Consider the following 17,391-nt stretch of genomic DNA (forward strand, 5'->3'; position numbering starts at 1 on the left):
TAAACACCTAGGGCCAAAGTTACCAAATGTTGGCAGAGGACAGCGCAGCAAGGAACCTCGATGCGCTGGTCTGCGTCAAAGGGAAAGAACAGTAATGCACCGCATCTATGCGATACAGTGCGTTCTCGTCCTTTCGCCCTGCGCTGGTAGCGCTTTGGCAGCCTAGACGCAATGAGGCTCTCTTGCACCATGGAGCAAGGGAGTCTGTGCTGTCTGCAAGATTGTTTTTGTTCATGAAGAGGAACCTTCCTGCACAAAAACAACCCCAGGAGCCTTTTTCCTCTTTCTATGTAGCACACATAGAGGCAAAAACACGGAGAAATTAAGATATTTGCCCTCGTTGCACCTTCCCTCGGGAGGCGTAAGCTTTTGACACATCCCTAGGTTTACAGGCTCTTGTAAATCTGGGGATGCGACAAAATCCATGGGCGTTGCACGGGAAAACCCACCGCAACACCAATGGAATGCCTCCCTGATGCAGAGTAAGGCAATGCAGTGACTTGCAATATCTATAAGGCCATTCAAAGATATGATTTTATAGATGGCACCCCCAGAGCATCACGAAAAGTGACGCTCCAATGGTGCAAGGAGCTCATAAATATGCCCCCAGTGTCGCTGCTCACTTTTTGACTCGTACCACATTTTATATTCATCATGGCTGCTCTGGTACTAGTGGCGTTTTATGTAGTAATGGTGTAGGTTAAATATGAACGTTATAGTGTATACTATATATTTTTAGATCTAAGACTATGGGACAGATTTAAGAGGTCCTTGCACCACTTTAGTGCTGCCTTAGCGTCATTTTTATTTTACGCCAAGGTGGCCTTTTCCCTACGCCACATTTCCAAAGTGGCACAATGCATACATTGTGCCACTTTTGTAACCCTTTGTGCCACATTATGCATGTGGCATGCATAATGTATGCAAAGGGGGCATTCAGGTGCAAGGAGGCCCCCAAAAATGGTGCAATGATATCTACAAAATTTCACTGAACCATTTTTGGCGTCATTTTTAACGCATAGGCGTTAAAAGGACGCACCCATTGTAATCAATGGGCCTCCTTGCACTTTGCTCCACTAGCATCAACATTTTTGATGGTAGTGGAGCAACGCGCCACAATAGCGTAAAAAATGTTGGCGCTTTTGTTCCTAATACCGCCATGGTGCGCCGCATCATAAATACAGCTCACCCATGGTGGAGTTAGGGGGTCGCAAATTTTCTTAAATTCGGCCCTATGTTTTTACATGAAAACAGCCTTGAAAATGTCTGTGATATTCCAATGGACAAAACACGTGTTGGGTGGACCAAATGAATTTTAATAAAATCTCTGTGGGACATTTGTAATGAATATAACTGAGTGAAAATCAAGCAAAATGAGGACTTGGGCTGACAATCTGAATTCAGAACGCTTGTGCAATCTTACAAATTGAAATTAATTTTGTCTCGATTGAGAGGAGGGAAGAAGTTTACGTTCTGGTGGCAGGAACTATGAGAATTCGGCAGTATTGTTTGTTAAATTGGATGGATTTTGCAAAATCGAAGGACTTGGAGTGAATGCATGTGTTTGTAAAACTATTCCTGTTTCAATATATGTGAAACCTTAAGAGTGTATTTGGGGTTTTTCTGTGGATTGCATCAAAGCGACATGGAAAAGGGAGTGGTCTCTCTTGCCCCATCATCACTGTGGGCGTGGACGGCAAGCTGATTGGAATTGGGTTGGGGTTTGACAGTGCCAGAACGATGTTGTCAGTTGGGTCTTGGAAGTGCTTGTTCCTGGTCACTTTCACTTATCAGACAGGTATGTGGTCAGTGAACAGACATGTCAGTGGTAGGGCTTGGAGGTGGGCGTGGTCACCTGTCACTTTTGTATGTGAGGCTTCGTGCAGACTCTATCCACATGATCCTAAATCCACTCCTCTAGAATGTGATCATACACTCAAATAGAATTATACCTTATATCAATTCATTGGAAAAATAACTACAATGTGGGCATTGGAAAAAATTACTTTTAATATTTTACTGTGCATCATACCAAACAAAGAAAAGTGAATCTCCAAAACATTGCTAAAGAATTTAAGACGGGTAACTGCAGAAAAATCTAACACTACATTCTCTATTCTTCCTTCCAAAACCAAGCTCAGAGTAACAGTGTGCCAGCCAAAGTAGGGGGTATTCTTTTAATGTTTGAACTTCTTAAGTTATGATTCCCTTTATCTAGGTTTATTTACAATCCATGTGTGATCTTGGTCAGACGGCCTGGGCTTCATGAGCGTGATTTGACCCAGGTACTGGTACGGCTTCATAGGATGTGTTGTTGCCGTGGGTTCTGTAGCACACCCTCACCACAACAGCCACGATGAAGGTCTCCACGATGAGCAAGTGGTTGTTCATTACTAAGAGAACAATAGAAATACAAAGTTACATTTATCCATCAATGTTGTATCATTAAAAACATTTCCATTGCAGCTATGACTTGTTTCAGAGAACCTAGGCTCTCCAAAGAAAACATATCTAACATATACACAGACTCATCACAAAGCACTTAAGGTCTGATTTTGAGATTGGGATCAATCAGTCAATCAATCAATCAGAGAATTTGTAAAGCGCACTACTCACCCGTGAGGGTCTCAAGGTGCTGAGGAGGGAGTGGGGGGGGGGGGGCGGTGGCTGCTACTGCTCGAACAGCCATATCTTGAGATGTCTCCTGAAGGTAAGTAGGTCCTTAGTCTGACGCAGGTGGGTGGTAAGAGTGTCCCACATCTTCGTGGCGCGGTGGGAGAACAATCTGCCACCGGCGGTTGTTCTGCAGATGCGTGGGACGGTGGCAAGGGCAAGGTCGGCGGTGCGAAGCTGTCTGGTTGGGGTGTAGAAGCAGAGCCATCTGTTGAGGTATTCTGGTCCAGTGTTGTGCAGTGCCTTGTGAGCGTGGGTGAGGAGTTTGAACATGATTCGCTTGTTGATGGGGAACCAGTGTAGGTTTCTCAGGTGGGCTATAATGTGGCAGTGGCAGGGAATGTCCAGGATGAGGCGTGCGGAGGCGTTGCAGTCTTTACTGGAGTTTGGCCATGGTTCCTACGTAGAGGGCATTGCCGTAGTCCAGCTTGCTGCTCACGAGGGCTTGGGTGACTGTTCTTCTGGTTTCCATGGGGATCCATTTGTAGACCTTCCGAAGCATGCGGAGGGTGTTGAAGCAGGAGGAGGTATTAGAAAGCCTTTGAGGAGAGCAGAACAATTTCCCTTGCACCCTCTTCTGCAGCTAGTGGCAGGAACTGCAGTGGAGAGCAGGAGACCCCACACTTCGAGTTAGTGCCGGCTTGAGTTCCTGTCCCTAGTCAGCTACTTCTGGATGTTCCACGCCCCAGAAGATGCTGGGTTTCTACTCCGGGGCAGTTTCTCCTCTTACTGAAGAGGCAGACAGGCTTCTAGAGGCTTAGGAAGACCTCCTGCTTCTCCAGCAAGTGGCAAGAGGACACCAAACTGGTCACACAGCTGTCCTTCAAGTTTTTCACAGAGCTCTCCGCTCCTTGGTAAAGAAAACTGTGGAACTCGAACAAAGTAGGGTCATTTTTAATCCCTCTTCTATGTCTCCATTGCTTTTATAGTTCCGTTTTTATAGGTAAACTCGTTTTCTAGGCAGGGGATGTGAATCTACAGTCTACGGCTTCAGAACCCTTTTGGGTTGGTTTTCTTCCACATGTCATTTTAAGGCTGGTCCTCAGACAAATAAAAGGTTATAGGAGGAATGCTTGCAATTTGTCTAACCACTGCCAATCATGCGAGGTAGCATTCCAACCAATTATACTTTTACCCACTGTGCCCTTGTTTGGACTCAACCAAATGCAAATCAGCCTTGAACAGTCAAACCCAAAGTGCGCCAGTCCAGGTCCTCCTTGATCCAGAACACAAGAAACTCAAGACCAGTTTCACATGGATTGCTCTTCAGACACAGTCTTTGTGCAAGGTGGTGGCTCTCACAGTAGGTAACAATGGCAGTGACTCCAAACAGGTGTATCTAAAATGAGGGCATTTATCAGACTTCCTGAAGCAGAAATCATTGACAGGCAAAAGAGAAGGTCATGCCTAGAAACTTCATCACCTTGAAAAACAGACCAGCGGTCTCACCCCTTGCCCCTGCCATCTACAGAATGCAAAGGAAGGCAATAAGAACTAGTCAGCAGCCTCTTGCTGACAAGGCCCTCACTGAATTTCTACAGGCAGCTTTGTCTCAATTCTTCTTCACATAAGCGTCTAGATCTTAAACCCTCCAACTACAGTAAAGCATGCAATACAGTTTCACTGCTTGAGGGAAGCTGACTTTAGCCTCCATCTTGTGCCTTGCTAAACCAAGGGCATCCAAAATTGGTCCCATTAGGCTTTCACCACATGTGTCATGCACCTATTACACACACGTGCACTCAACCCACACACAGAATGTCAGTGAAAGGTTTGGGCTCATATAAAAGCAGAACTGTAGACGAGAAAGCTCACTAAACCATGCTCTTTTCTGACATAGAAATAGGTCTATTCATCTTTGAAAGCACTAGATTAGCATTACACCATGGTCAAACAAAAAGTTGGGTTATCAGTTTCACATGTAGTTGGGCACTCAGGGTAGGGGTTCACACCCGTTCATCATGCAGGAGACATTCCCATCCCAAATGTAATATTTCCAGCCATTGGCTTTAATATGATGGCATATGCAAACAACATTTGTTCATACCTGTGTTTGCATGTGTCCATTCTATCAAGCCGTACATATTGGTTTTGCCAATGTTTGTTTGTTTTAAAGCTATGCTTGGAAAGTTTTGATAAGCTGTGGAGAAATGTAAGGCCTTCATGACAAGGTAAGGACTAAATTCTAATCCAAACAGAAGTTTGCACAAGGATCAGCATTGCAAGTGGTGTGATAATTATCACACCCTCGCAGTTCTCCCCAAATAGAATCTGACATGTGCTGACATTTACTGGGGGAAAAGGGCCACCAAAAAGGCAAAACATGAAAACGTGATGTGTTAAATACTGATTCTGTGTGTACTGCCCCACGTTCTAGTAGAAAATCCACAATAGGAAGTATTTCCCACATGTGGTAAGTACCTCACCCAGGGGTAGTGGCATTTAACATGTGTGGAAAATACCCAACTCCATTCCGCCCAACTTGTAATGAAGGTTGTAAGAGACAGACCACAGCTGGGGAGGCTTGGTCTATTGTCCACACTGTGGGACATGAGGAGGTGCACCTCTGTGCGGGATTCAGAGTTAAAACCCATAAAATGGATAAGCGGACACTATTGTCTGAATAGGGTGGACTGGGAAAGGCCCTCTACGCCGACTCCTAATCAACGAAGTCCTGGTTAACGAAAGCGGAACACCGCTTTCCTTAACCACGACTTCGTTATTTTGTGCCTTAACCCCGCATGTGCTGAACAACGCACATGCGTGGTTAAGGCACAAACAGGGGGGAGTCGGCTGGGGGGGACGACGCGGACGACGAGGCGACGACTCAGGTAAGTGGGGGGGTGGGGGTTTTAGGTTTTGGGGTGGGGTTGGGGGGCGTGGCGTTTTAGGGCGGGGTGGGGGGTTTTAGGTTTTGGGGTGGGGTTGGGGGGCGGCTCGTTTTAGGTTTTGGGGCAGGGGTCAGGGGTTTTAGGTTTTGGGGCGGGGTGGGGGGTTTTAGGTTTTGAGGCGGGGTGGGGGGTTTTAGGTTTTGGGGCGGGCTGGGCGGTCGGGGGGGTTTAGGTTTTGGAGAAGGGGTGGGGTGGCAGGGGGTTTTGGGGTGGGGGGCGGGGGTATTAGTTTTTGGGGCGGGGGGCGGGGTTTTAGGTTTTGGGGCGGGGGTGGCGGGTCGGGGTGACGCATGTAGGATCAATGGATGCCTATCACTAATGCCTTTACCAGGAATGCCTTTACAATGAAATATCGTTGTTAAGGCACTAGTGGTAACAACGAGGTCGGTGTTCCAACCTCGTTGTTCAGGCACTCGTTGTTCCGGCAGGCAGCGTTCCGACATATAATCGTGTGGACTCTCTTGGGACCTGTAGTATGTAATACGTGACATAAGAGGCTGTTCCGATGGCACCAGTGTGGCCACTGCAAATTCCTGAGTAGTCTGGAGTGAACACTAATTTCACCCTGTCTGTCTGATTCATTCACTTGGTAACACACTGTGGCTTATACAAACAAGCATTGGCAAAGCCAATAGGTCTCGCCTGCGCTAGGTTTTGGCTCTATCAATGATTTTAGCCGTGTTGTACAGCAGTGCGGCTTCTCTGCAGCGTGGCTGAAATATAAAAATACAAGTGCAAAGATGCGTACAGCCCTGGCCGAGTAATATTTTTTATTATTGCTGGGAGATATGGCAAGCAACATTGAGAGAGGGCCTCCTGGAGATTAAACTGTACAAGCCATGGCATGACGGAGGCGGGTTGCATCCCAGCCACGAGTCTGTGACACAACCTCGTCAGGTCTTACAGACGAAAATTATTCCTGAAGGCAAACCCTTATGACAAGCAATGTCAAAGAAATAACGATGGGGGCAAGATAAAAGAAAAAAAGTAAGTTCCTCTGAAAGCACAACCAGTGGAAGGACATTAGCTACTGAAGGAAGCAGTACTTCTCCCATGCTCCAAACACATGAAGAGAAAGTGAAGGTGGTGCAAAAGAAAAGAGAGAGAAGAGAAAGAGAGATAGAGGTGAGAGAGAGAGAGGGGTGGAAAGAGGGAGTGCAGAGTGAAATAGCAGAATGGGAGGAAGACAGACGGATGGATGGACGGACGGATGGACGGACGGATGGACGGACGGACGGACGTGCGGATGGACGGACGTGCGGATGGACGGACGGACGGATAGATGGATGGAGGGACGGATAGATGGATGGAGGGACGGATGTATGGATCTCTAGCAGACTAGTGATTTGGTCTGCTTGAGGTCTCATCACCATTGGAAATGGTGGAGGAATGGAGCCACTGAGTTCTTTGCTATACATAATGGGCAGATAGGAAGGGAAAGGTGGGACGTCTGTTCTCAGATAGATTTCTTTCTTTCTTTACAGTTTAGCGTGAACATGCCTGAACTGACTCTCTGAGCACTTTACAAGGGGATGATAAGAAATTGGGTTACTGGTTGAGGGGGTTGATACCCTACTCAGGGAGCAACCACAAATCATGTAAGGGTGGAACACAAGTGGACCCCCAAGTAAACTTTGCTTAACCCAGCACACTTAGAAATAGGAAAAAAGCGAGGAGAAATAAAAACATTTCTCATTGTTGTGCCTTTATCGGGACGGCGTACAATCTTAACGCATCCCCAGGTTTACTTGTCTTAGTAAATCTGGGAATGTGCCAAAATACATGGGTCCATGCATAGGAACACCCACTCTCCACCAATGTAACGCCTTCCTGGTGCAGAGTAATGCAAGGCAGTGACTTGTGCAGCCTTATGTTAAAAGCCGCCCAGGACCACACAAGGTGGCTCTGCATGGGTTGGTAAATCTGATTTAAGGATTGCTTTGCCCTTGCACCACCCTACATAATGCATGGGCAATGCACTCCTTTGGTACATCAGGACCTACGTCTTTGATTGTGCTGGGTGGAGGAGGCAGCTGGTAGGGTGGGGATGCTCAAGGGATGTCACCATGGGATTCTCCCCCGCCTGCCATTTCTTGGAAATTAAGTATACAATAATAATAAGGTCAACCCCAGTCTTAGGTGGCTTGTGTTCGGTCAAGGGAGGTGTTGGCCTGGTAGTTCAGATGGGAGTGTTCCCACTCGAGAAGGATTGAGACTGGTTTGTGTATGGCTGCATCCAAACTCAGGTGGCATGGTGTGAAAAATAACCATGGACTGGGATGCAGTCCTGAGTAATTACCAATGGCTGAGATTAATTCAAGCATTCCATCCATCACTCTTTTGTATACTTCATTTCTTGGAAATGCAGTTCTTCAGGAAGTGTATGTGCGACTAGACGTATACCTGTGCCTATCCAAGATGGCCACCTCTCCAGTGTTTGTTCCTTGAAATTTCAAAACCAAGATGGCGTTAACCCTTCTCTCTGATGTCCTTTCCTGCTTCTGGCATGCAGAAGGAGCCTTTGCTAGAGAAGGATGCACCACACCACATTCTTTCCACTGTTTCCAACACATTCATCACCCAGTCTGATACATTTTTGTCTCTGAATATTCACTCTTTTTCTCCAGTGGGATTCCCTTGGATTCTTTCTTCTGCAGGATCTAATGCTGGGCTCTTTCTCAACCCTGCTTGTCGACCACTGCAGTAACTATCAAGCACAATAAATAATTACCTATATTGCCAATTCGTTTTTTCCTGCAGTTTATGTTTTTTCCCTCCTAACTGAGACCCTCTTAAGGAGACACTAACCCCTTTCACAAATACTACACAGAGTGGCTGACACCATGGCGTACGGGAGGAATAGCTCTTTCCTCGGGCAGTCAATAAGCTCTCCTCTGCATCTAGGCCTTGACAAAGATATTCTTCTTTTTAGCCCAAATGTTTGCAGAAAAGGCATTTTCTTGATACATATATTTACCTTTTAACCCACCTTAGTTATTCATCAAAGGTTGGTTTAGGATATAATTTAGGACATTTATGACTGGAGGATGCTTCCCCTTGCCCCTTCCGTATACTTACGCTGTGACCGTGCTTTGGAGGAGTACGGAGGGGCGCAGGCCACGGTGCCAAAGCTGGCCAAGATGGAAAAGATGGAGGTTTGCAAAGCACTCAGAATGAGGAGAATCTACAAGGTAAAAAAAAAAAAAAGAGTTTGAACATAGGCTCATTTCATGTATCAGTTTAGCACTCACTGCAGCATTCCAACCTTCAGTGATCACTCATTGGAGAACCCACCCACCCTGCCACTCATGTGCCATTCTGACAAAAAAAACCTATCTGGGTACCTGCCACCTTTCCATCCAGGGCACTATCCCCAAATACCAGCTCATGTACTCCCTGGACTGACTCCCTCAAAATCTACAGACTTTTGTACCCACTTTCATAGCCCGCTTCCTTGACTGCCCCGTTTCAAAACCCAGCAAATTCAGCACTGGTTCACATCAGCTCCAGCCCTATGTATACCAATCATCTTGACTAGTCCACTGGGGCACCACGCACTAACTACAACATATGCTTTCTTTATAGTCAACTACCTTCTACAGCCATCTATTGTCTTGATCCACCCACTGTAAACTGTTTTGAGTCAGTGCCCACTGACTTCATCATCTATCTGCTTAGAGGTGGACCTGCTCGCTTACTCTTTCTGCCAACACCAATCCCATTCAGCATTTGTGAGGTCCCTCAACCCTCCAATCCCACCACCTTATACATTTGCCCCTATCTACACACATCCAGCTTGGTTATTCACAAAGCTGATCGTTCTGCTGGTAACACTGACCACGTCAGAGACTCGACACTTCAGAGTTCATCAAATATAATAATTCTCAGCAACCTCTTACAACTGTTAGCAAAACTCGGTGGACAGCGGCTTTGGTTCTGTGGTGGTGAGCTGAGCGTCTTGTCTGCACCAGCAAAATGGAAGGCAGCACAACTCTTGTGTACGTTGTGTATCTTGGATAGGTACTTGCACCTTGTGTGCAGGGAGGATTCCGCCTGCTTCACCTAGGGCTGCGAGTTGGGGGATGGTGTGCCCACAACTGCAGCAACCTCGCTGGGTTCTTGCTGATCGTGGACTGCTCGGCAGGAGGTCCATGACACCGACTTGAGGGGGTCAGAGGAAGGAGCATGGGCCATAGAGGGTCAAAAATGTAACATGGGTAAATGGCAAGAACTTAATATTTAATTCACTTTCTTGCCCTGCCCTACAAGAGCAATTCCATGTTCCTAAGAGGGGGGCGTGGTTAGCCATCTTTCCACTGCTAACCTAAATGGTTGTCATTCTAGTTGGTGTGTCTAAAGCTCCCCCCTCAAAGGTGTGGACCAACCACCATTTTCTTAATATTTTCTAACCTACCTAACTCATATATAAAGAGGCTTTGGTCTGAAAAGGATTTGTTACAATCCTTTCACATCTCCTACTTTTCACTGCGTTCATCGCTCACCATAGACACTTTTTGTTCATGTGTTTTGCCCATTTTTCTGCTGCTGTATTTCCTACTCTGTTACCGTGAGGAATATTTCTTGGACGCGTCCCTACTCTGACTCAGGATAGCTTTGGTGCTTTGCTTTTCATCTTCTGCAAAACTCATCATCTTCATCCAAGAACCACCACTATCCCTGAAGAGTTTTTTCTGCCATTTGTGCTTGTTCCTCCTATCAAGGACCCTCTTAAGGACACGCGTGATAACCTTGGTGTGGCACCATGAGTACAGGAGGAACCTCGCTCTTCTCAGGCAATATAGAAAGAGAGTGAGAGACACCTTCACTTTTTTTACTCCTCAACAGATTGCAAAGCCAACAACTCTTTAAGTCTAGGTTTAAAGCATGGATCCTTCTAAGGTCTGGATTAAGAGTTACAGCAACTCTGATTTGAGAATACAGGCCGAAAGCAGACTTTAGCAAAAGGTTATACTGACATCGCAGAACCCCTTTCTGGAGCCCCACATTTTATTAGGGGTCTCATGGAATTAAGGGAAGTGTTGGATTTCCTAATGGTTCTTTTTGCTGTATGCCCTTTGGATTGTTTACTTATGATCAAACTTAGGTAGTTTATCTAATTGTCTGTCCTACTGGAGCTACTTTTTCTTGGGATGCACCTTTAGTCATCCCTTCAGATCCAAGCCTGGAGAGGGAGATAAGCTACATTTCCACGCACCATCAAGAAAATGTTTGCACATCCCAATATTCAGCATTTCGCCGAGGAGGCCTGTTGAGATATCTAGCAAGGCACTATGGTTGTTCTAATGTTCAGAACTCACTTTTGCCCTTGGGCAGCCTAGATTACTGTGGTTGAGAAGACCCGAAGAACACGGTTTTGAGATGGATTAAATGAAGATATCAAGAATGAGTTTGGGACTGATTTAGATATTGGTGGACGAGTTACTCCGTCACAACACAGGATATAATGTGATTAGATTTAGGCAGATGGGAAAGCCATCACCGTTGTGACGGAGTGACTCATCCACCAATATGTAAATCAGGTCCTTAGTCCAATCTCATGGCACAACTTCATTTTCTGAACTCCTTGTATGACCCTGTGAATTTGAAAATATACTTCTAGAAGAGCTTCATTAAAGAAAGACGCCTCACTTTCCTGTTGCTTTCAGGCTCTACAAGAATCTGTCCCTTCAACTTTTGATTCATTGGAAAGGATATTGATCTAATGCATGCTTTTTGAAAGATGCTTCATCGGATCATAGTCCTTGTTGGTTTGTTGTTTCTTCCAACATCATCACAATAAACATGGTGCTTCCAAAGGTGGGTGCGGGAGGAATACAGTTAACCCTGCAGGCGGAGGTCTCTAGGGAGTGGTATTGGTTCCATGGGGACTGTGTGGTTTTGTGTCCCCACATCAGTAGCTTTGAGGCAGGTTGCTTCTCCTGTTCTCTATTCTCTCTGAGAGGTCCCCATTCCTGGGTGCAAAAAGGATTCTCCATCTGGTTCTCTCAGGTCCATGAACCAGCACTGGCATCCCAGGATCCCACTGTCTGCAGGAACCCTGGTGGTTGGCTCAGCACACAGTCTACGACCGATGGCTGAAACGTCAGGAGACGGGGCACGTGGATATAGACAATAAGAGCTGCCAAGTAAATCCAGGGCAGGAATTCAAACACTAGGGCCCAGATTTACGAATCTTTCATGCAAGGCAACGCAGTAAGGGACCTTGTTGTGCTGCGTTGCGTGAAAAGGAGAGAGCAGAAATCTGCCATATCTACTAAGATATGGCACATGTTTGCTTCCTCCTAGAGGTAGTGCACTGTGGGCAGTCTAGTGCCAACACAGGCATCCTTGTGACATGGTGCAAGGGTGCCTGCATTACAAACAGGGTTGTTTTGTGCAAAAAGGGACAGGAACCTTGCCTGCAGAAAAACAATCCTTAAAGGAATTCCCCTTTTACTATGAGTGATGTGGAATGCACCACACATAGAAAAAGGAAGTTACAAGGAGAATTAAAGGGATTTCTACTCGTTCACCTGGGTCTTGGAAGGCCCACCATTTCGATCCATTCCCGGGTTTACTAGTCTTTGTGTATGTACGAATGCGTCAAAATCCACAGGTGAATGTTGGGAATGTCCATACTCCACACATGGAATGCCTCTCTGGCACAAGGTGATGCAAGGCAGCGCACACGTTACTTTGAATTGATTAACTCATGCGAAGCCACGCAAAAGGGCTGTGCACGGCTTAGTAAGTCCCAGATAAAGACTTGCGAGCACTTGCAGTAAATCTCTGCCATGATCTTCTTCGTGTGGTTTCATACAAGGGCAATGCCATTCTCCCCAGAAGGTGAGGGTGACTAGCCGTATATCCAGTTCTAACCAACACAGTCGCCATTCCAGTTTGCGTTGCTAAAGCTTTCCTACCAAGATTGTGAACAACCATTTTCCAGTGATCTCATTTTCTGCTTACCTTGGAAGGTGTCTTTGGTCTGGGAACGATCCATACCCTGTGAAACCCTGTATCTTTCATTGTGTTCATCTTTCACCTTACATGCTTTTGGCACTGTTGTCTGCTGTGTTTTTATGGAGCTGGATCTTTATTGGATTCTCTTGCCAGGGAGAGTATTTCTTGGACTATTCTCTGCTGTGTCTGACAGTAGATCAGGTACCTTGTTTGCAAAGTCCTGGGAGGAGTTGCGTTTTCTTCAGGCAGTCATGAAGGGACCGAGAGCGACCTTAACTGAGGGCGGTCCTTGACAAAACCCATGTCAGTGCCCACCCACTTGAGTATTCGCCACGTAGAGCAGTTACCAACTTCAGGACTCATCCACTTCACTCTCTTCAAAGCCCACTTACTTCAGCATTTAACCAACCCAACGCCCGTCTTCCTACAGTGCCCAACAACCTCAAATGCAGCCACCATTTCATAGATTAAACACTTCACAGCAGCCCATTTTAACAGTCACATCCCTTTATGCCAAAACCACTGGAGTATTCACCCTCCTGTGCGTGAGCCTTCTCCAGGAGCAACTCACGTCAACTTAGTGAAGCACCCCTTGCTCTGCTCGCGAACCTGTTTTAGCAGACACCACTTTTCACACCAAACACATTTGGGTATTTTAGGGGCATATTTGTGAAACTTTGGCGCAGCAGGTCATCTTGCTGCGTAATAGGGAAATGGCAGGAGGGCGCCATATTTAAGGCAATATGGCGCATTCTTGCCTTTTCCTCTATGCTGGAGCTCTTTGGGCACCATGGTGCAAGGGTGCCTGTGTTGCATGTAGGATTGTTTTTGAGCGGAAGGACACCTTCCTGCACAAAAACAATCCAGAAGGCATATTCCTCTATATATGTGTGCTGCAGAATGCAGCACACATAGAAAGAGGAAGTAATGAGGAAAAATAAATGCATTTCTGCTCATTACGCCTTCCCTAGGAAGGCATAAGACGTTGGCGCATTCACAGGTTTACAAGTCCTTGTAAATCTGGGAATGCGTTAAAATCCATGGGAGTTGCATGGGAACAGCCACTGCAACGCCTATTGAATGCCTACCCAGGGCAGAGTAGCACAACGCAGCGATTTGCGCTGTTTTGCGATGCTCCAGATCAATGAAGTCACTCAGAACCATGCAAAGTGGCTTTGCGTGGCTTAATAAATCCGTTTTACAGGATTGCTTCACGCTTGTACCACACTGCATGGTGCAACCGGACACAAACCTCTTATAAAAATACCCCTTAGTGCTTAATCCTTTCTCCACCCAATGTGCTTCTGGGAAAGGCATCCTTGGATGAACATGATATCCCCTTCGGTCCTCCACAGGATACTGGAGGCATCGACTGTCTCTATAAAGCAGACCCAGTACAATGGTTTCAGTTCCTCAGGTTCTTTGCTAACAGTTGACAGCTAACCATAATCTTCTGTACCTGAAAACAAGCAAACTTTGCCCCAATGTTTTGCTCAGCCAGATGTAATTTTGCTTCTCGAAACAGGATACCGAGGGGCCAGAGGGCGAAGATGGTGCTGACCCCCAGGGAGGTGTTAATCCACAGGGCTGTACTTGTGGACGATACCTGAAATACAAGAAGGTGTATGTAATATGGCATGCTCTGCTATAAGCATTTGGTATACATCAACTTAACTGAACGCTTCATACAGGGATAACAAAAAAGAGGATGGGAGAGACACCACAAATTTACTACTCAAAAACAAAGTCTGCTCTCATTAATTTGCAGCAGATCAAGTTTGAAATCCACGAGTCCAGAAGACATGCAAGATTCTAAAAGTATTCTTTATTTCATATCACAAAGTGATGGAAAACACAGCCAACATGTTTTGGCCCAGAGAACAAGCAGGACTTCTTCAGGGCTAATGTAAGGTCTTCAACAACAGTTCATTTTCATCACTTCAGATAAATCAAAAAACATTTCACAATTTCAACCAGTCCCCTTTCTAAATTTCGAGCAGCACATCACCTTGTCACCTCAAAATGTGGCAAACAGACATAATTTAGTAATGTTCACACTGGTATAAGTCATTGAATGGAAAAACGAAGCTGCATATAATTTCATCAACATAGGGCTTTAGCTGTGTCTTCCATCATTTTGTGATGTGAAATAAACATTAATTTTAGGATCACATACGGTCTTCTGGACTCAGGATTTCAAACTTGGTCTGCTGGATATTAATGATGACGTACTCTGTACGGGTGCAGTAAGTCTGTGGCTTGCCCTTCCCATCCCCTTCGTTGTGATTCATGTTTTTCATTTTGGGGTTTTAGAACGGTTAACCCTTGGAATAGAGCACCCATCTTTTTGGAACAATTTGGAGTGTGTTGACATATGCCACAGCCGTGCAAAGCAATAGTTCTAAAAAGCATCTGCTCCACCCAGGGATGTCAGTCTTTGGGTTGGAAGCCAAGCTCTGGGACAGGTTGTGCAAGGTGTGTAACCTTGCATACTTAAAAAACTGAAAACAAGCTTGTTGAAAAAAACCTTCCCAACCTTTCAGGAATCCTGTTGGTTCAGCCCCAGCAAGTAGGGACAAGGACTTGTGTGTGCTCTTTGAGCCCTGCTGAACATGGGATCTGAAGCCTCTACCTGCGTGACCCGGATTACTATAATATCAGATGCTTTCTCAACCATGTTAGTAATCCCCAAGAACTTTCGGATAGTATCATTAGTGATATAAAGTGGCACGCCATTACAGATTGTCCTTTTACCCAATAAATAAGTAAAAAACTGATAATAGTTGGTATGAGTAACAATACATCTTCCTGTCTTACTTCTCAGATACTTTAGGGTCTCCGGAATATTCTGGGGTGCCAAAGCCTGCAACATTTAGGCAGGTCCTGGTATCCACTCTTTCTGTGCAACCGTCCTGCCAGATGGATGCCACGTGGGCACAAGATGGGATAAACAGAGGAACCAAAAGATCTCTGTTGTAAAAACTTGAAAAGAGTGGACTGTCTGGTAAAAAAAATGCGACTGCGCAAACTCCATGTGGATAAGATTTGTAAAGAACAAACACGCCGATTTTTTAGACAATTGCATATACTGAAGATTACAGTTATATTTTAATATATGCAGAAAGATGTGTTCATATCCCAATGAAAGAGAACAATTTTGAGAAGCTGAAAGGTTGAGATCAAAGGCAACAAAAATATCAGGCAAATGGCCTCTTTCAAATGTGAAGATATAAATGAATTGGTCAAGACAAGTTTTAAAGTTATGATTAACACAGTAGGAGGTTTATCTTGTTTCCCACCAGGGATATACCAGTTAGACTATAAATGATAGTATGAGTTGACCTGTATTAACCCGTGGCAATGAACGCTAAGAGGATCCGGGAATCAAATGCATAGAAAATTATTTTTGTAAATAATATCTCAGAGTGAATTTCTCTTTATATAAGGATGCCGTTTGGACATATTGGTGTTATGATGGAGAGGAGAGTGTTGAGATACCATTAATTATAGGCAGGGCAGCCATGTTGAATTGAAATCCTCAGACCTGCAGAGATGCTCTTCCGTACTCCTGATGCTCTGGGGTCACGCAGTGGTTTCCATGGCAGACGTCACTGCAGTGTTGCCTGGCAGTGGCGCTGCCAGAGATCGGTGTGTTTTATGATGTCTGTCCTGTGATATAGGATGGTCCTCAAACCTAGATGTTCTGAAGATATTGGCTAGTACTTCTGTAGCACTTCTTATTTTATAGGATAATTATTTGCCCAACATTTTCTTGTTACACAAAGCGCTGCCTCTGCAGATTAAACTGTGTGATGTTTTAATTTCATCGCCCTTTAAAAAAACGTGCAACTGCCAGGAGTGTGCACTGTTGTCTTTTTACACATGTGAGGCATAGATAAGTTCATTGTTAGAGGGGTTTAGAATTTTTTTTACTTAAATAATAACATTACAAGTTATGTGCAAATTTATTTCAGCATCTGAAAAAAGGTGTGTTCCCTGCTCATTGTTTAGAACACAAGTAATATTACTCAGCCAAGTTGTGCTTATTGTTCTTGGTCGGTGCCCAAAATGGAATAAAGGGTAGTGCTGAAGATTATTACCCATACTTTCTACAACCTTATCGTTTGATATCCTGTTGCTCGGCCAATGTGAAATACATTCATTTCAAGGCCACACTTACATCTTCTACGTCGTAGATTCCGTCTGTCCACAGTATTAGACCAATAAAGGCACAGAGGGGCTTCAGAAAGGAGAACTGGAAGACACCCACGATGAAGAGCCTGAGCTTCCCCCTGTGAAGGTAAACATGGGACAATTAGGCTTCTGGGAAGCAAACAGTTTCACATGGATCCTGCAGTCCCAGTAACCACGTGTTCTGTAGGGTCTGGATCTTCCGTATGTGTCCAAACTACCAAAACATGATGCCATATCCATCCTGGCCTCTTTGATAATCTGAATGAGCTACAAATAGCTGATGTGGTTTAAGCACTGGTTGAAGATGTTTTGAATAGTTCTGAAGGTTAAAGCAACAGTTGTGTATCTGTGGGAATAGTTCAGTGAGAAAACCTAGGCCCATGCCTTCATGCTGGTTGCCTGAACCCCATGGAATCATAAGCAATGCAGGACACTGAAACTTTGCAACCTCTGGAGGGGGGTGAAAACCTGATTCTGTGACCCACTACAATCCTCCAGCACTGGTTGTCCTGGAGACTACAAACCACAAATTGAATCCCAAGGGTAAGGCTAGGGAACCTGCATACGTGGGTGTCAGTATCATTTTCATGCACCCCTCCCGAATTCATACACTTCTTAAGACGTGGGTGTGGCTTGCAACACCTATAGTTCCCCTAGTTTGCCATATGAT

At 45.3% G+C, this 17,391-nt stretch overlaps 1 protein-coding gene across 1 annotated transcript in view; it reads right to left on the bottom strand.

The window, feature by feature from the left end:
• Nucleotides 1-1,352: 1,352 nt before the first annotated feature.
• Nucleotides 1,353-17,391, bottom strand: part of SLC51A (solute carrier family 51 member A) — a 53,497-nt gene continuing 37,458 nt past the window's right edge. Inside the window, exons 6-9 of the mRNA XM_069215396.1 lie at nt 16,708-16,819; nt 13,987-14,133; nt 8,643-8,748; nt 1,353-2,393 (exon numbers count right to left, since the gene is read on the bottom strand). Of these exons, the coding sequence (XP_069071497.1) occupies nt 2,248-2,393; nt 8,643-8,748; nt 13,987-14,133; nt 16,708-16,819 (511 nt within the window). The 3' untranslated portion in view covers nt 1,353-2,247. The remainder of the gene's footprint in view (nt 2,394-8,642; nt 8,749-13,986; nt 14,134-16,707; nt 16,820-17,391) is intronic.

The sequence above is a fragment of the Pleurodeles waltl genome, chromosome 11, assembly GCF_031143425.1.
Source record: "Pleurodeles waltl isolate 20211129_DDA chromosome 11, aPleWal1.hap1.20221129, whole genome shotgun sequence".
Taxonomy (NCBI): domain Eukaryota; kingdom Metazoa; phylum Chordata; class Amphibia; order Caudata; family Salamandridae; genus Pleurodeles; species Pleurodeles waltl.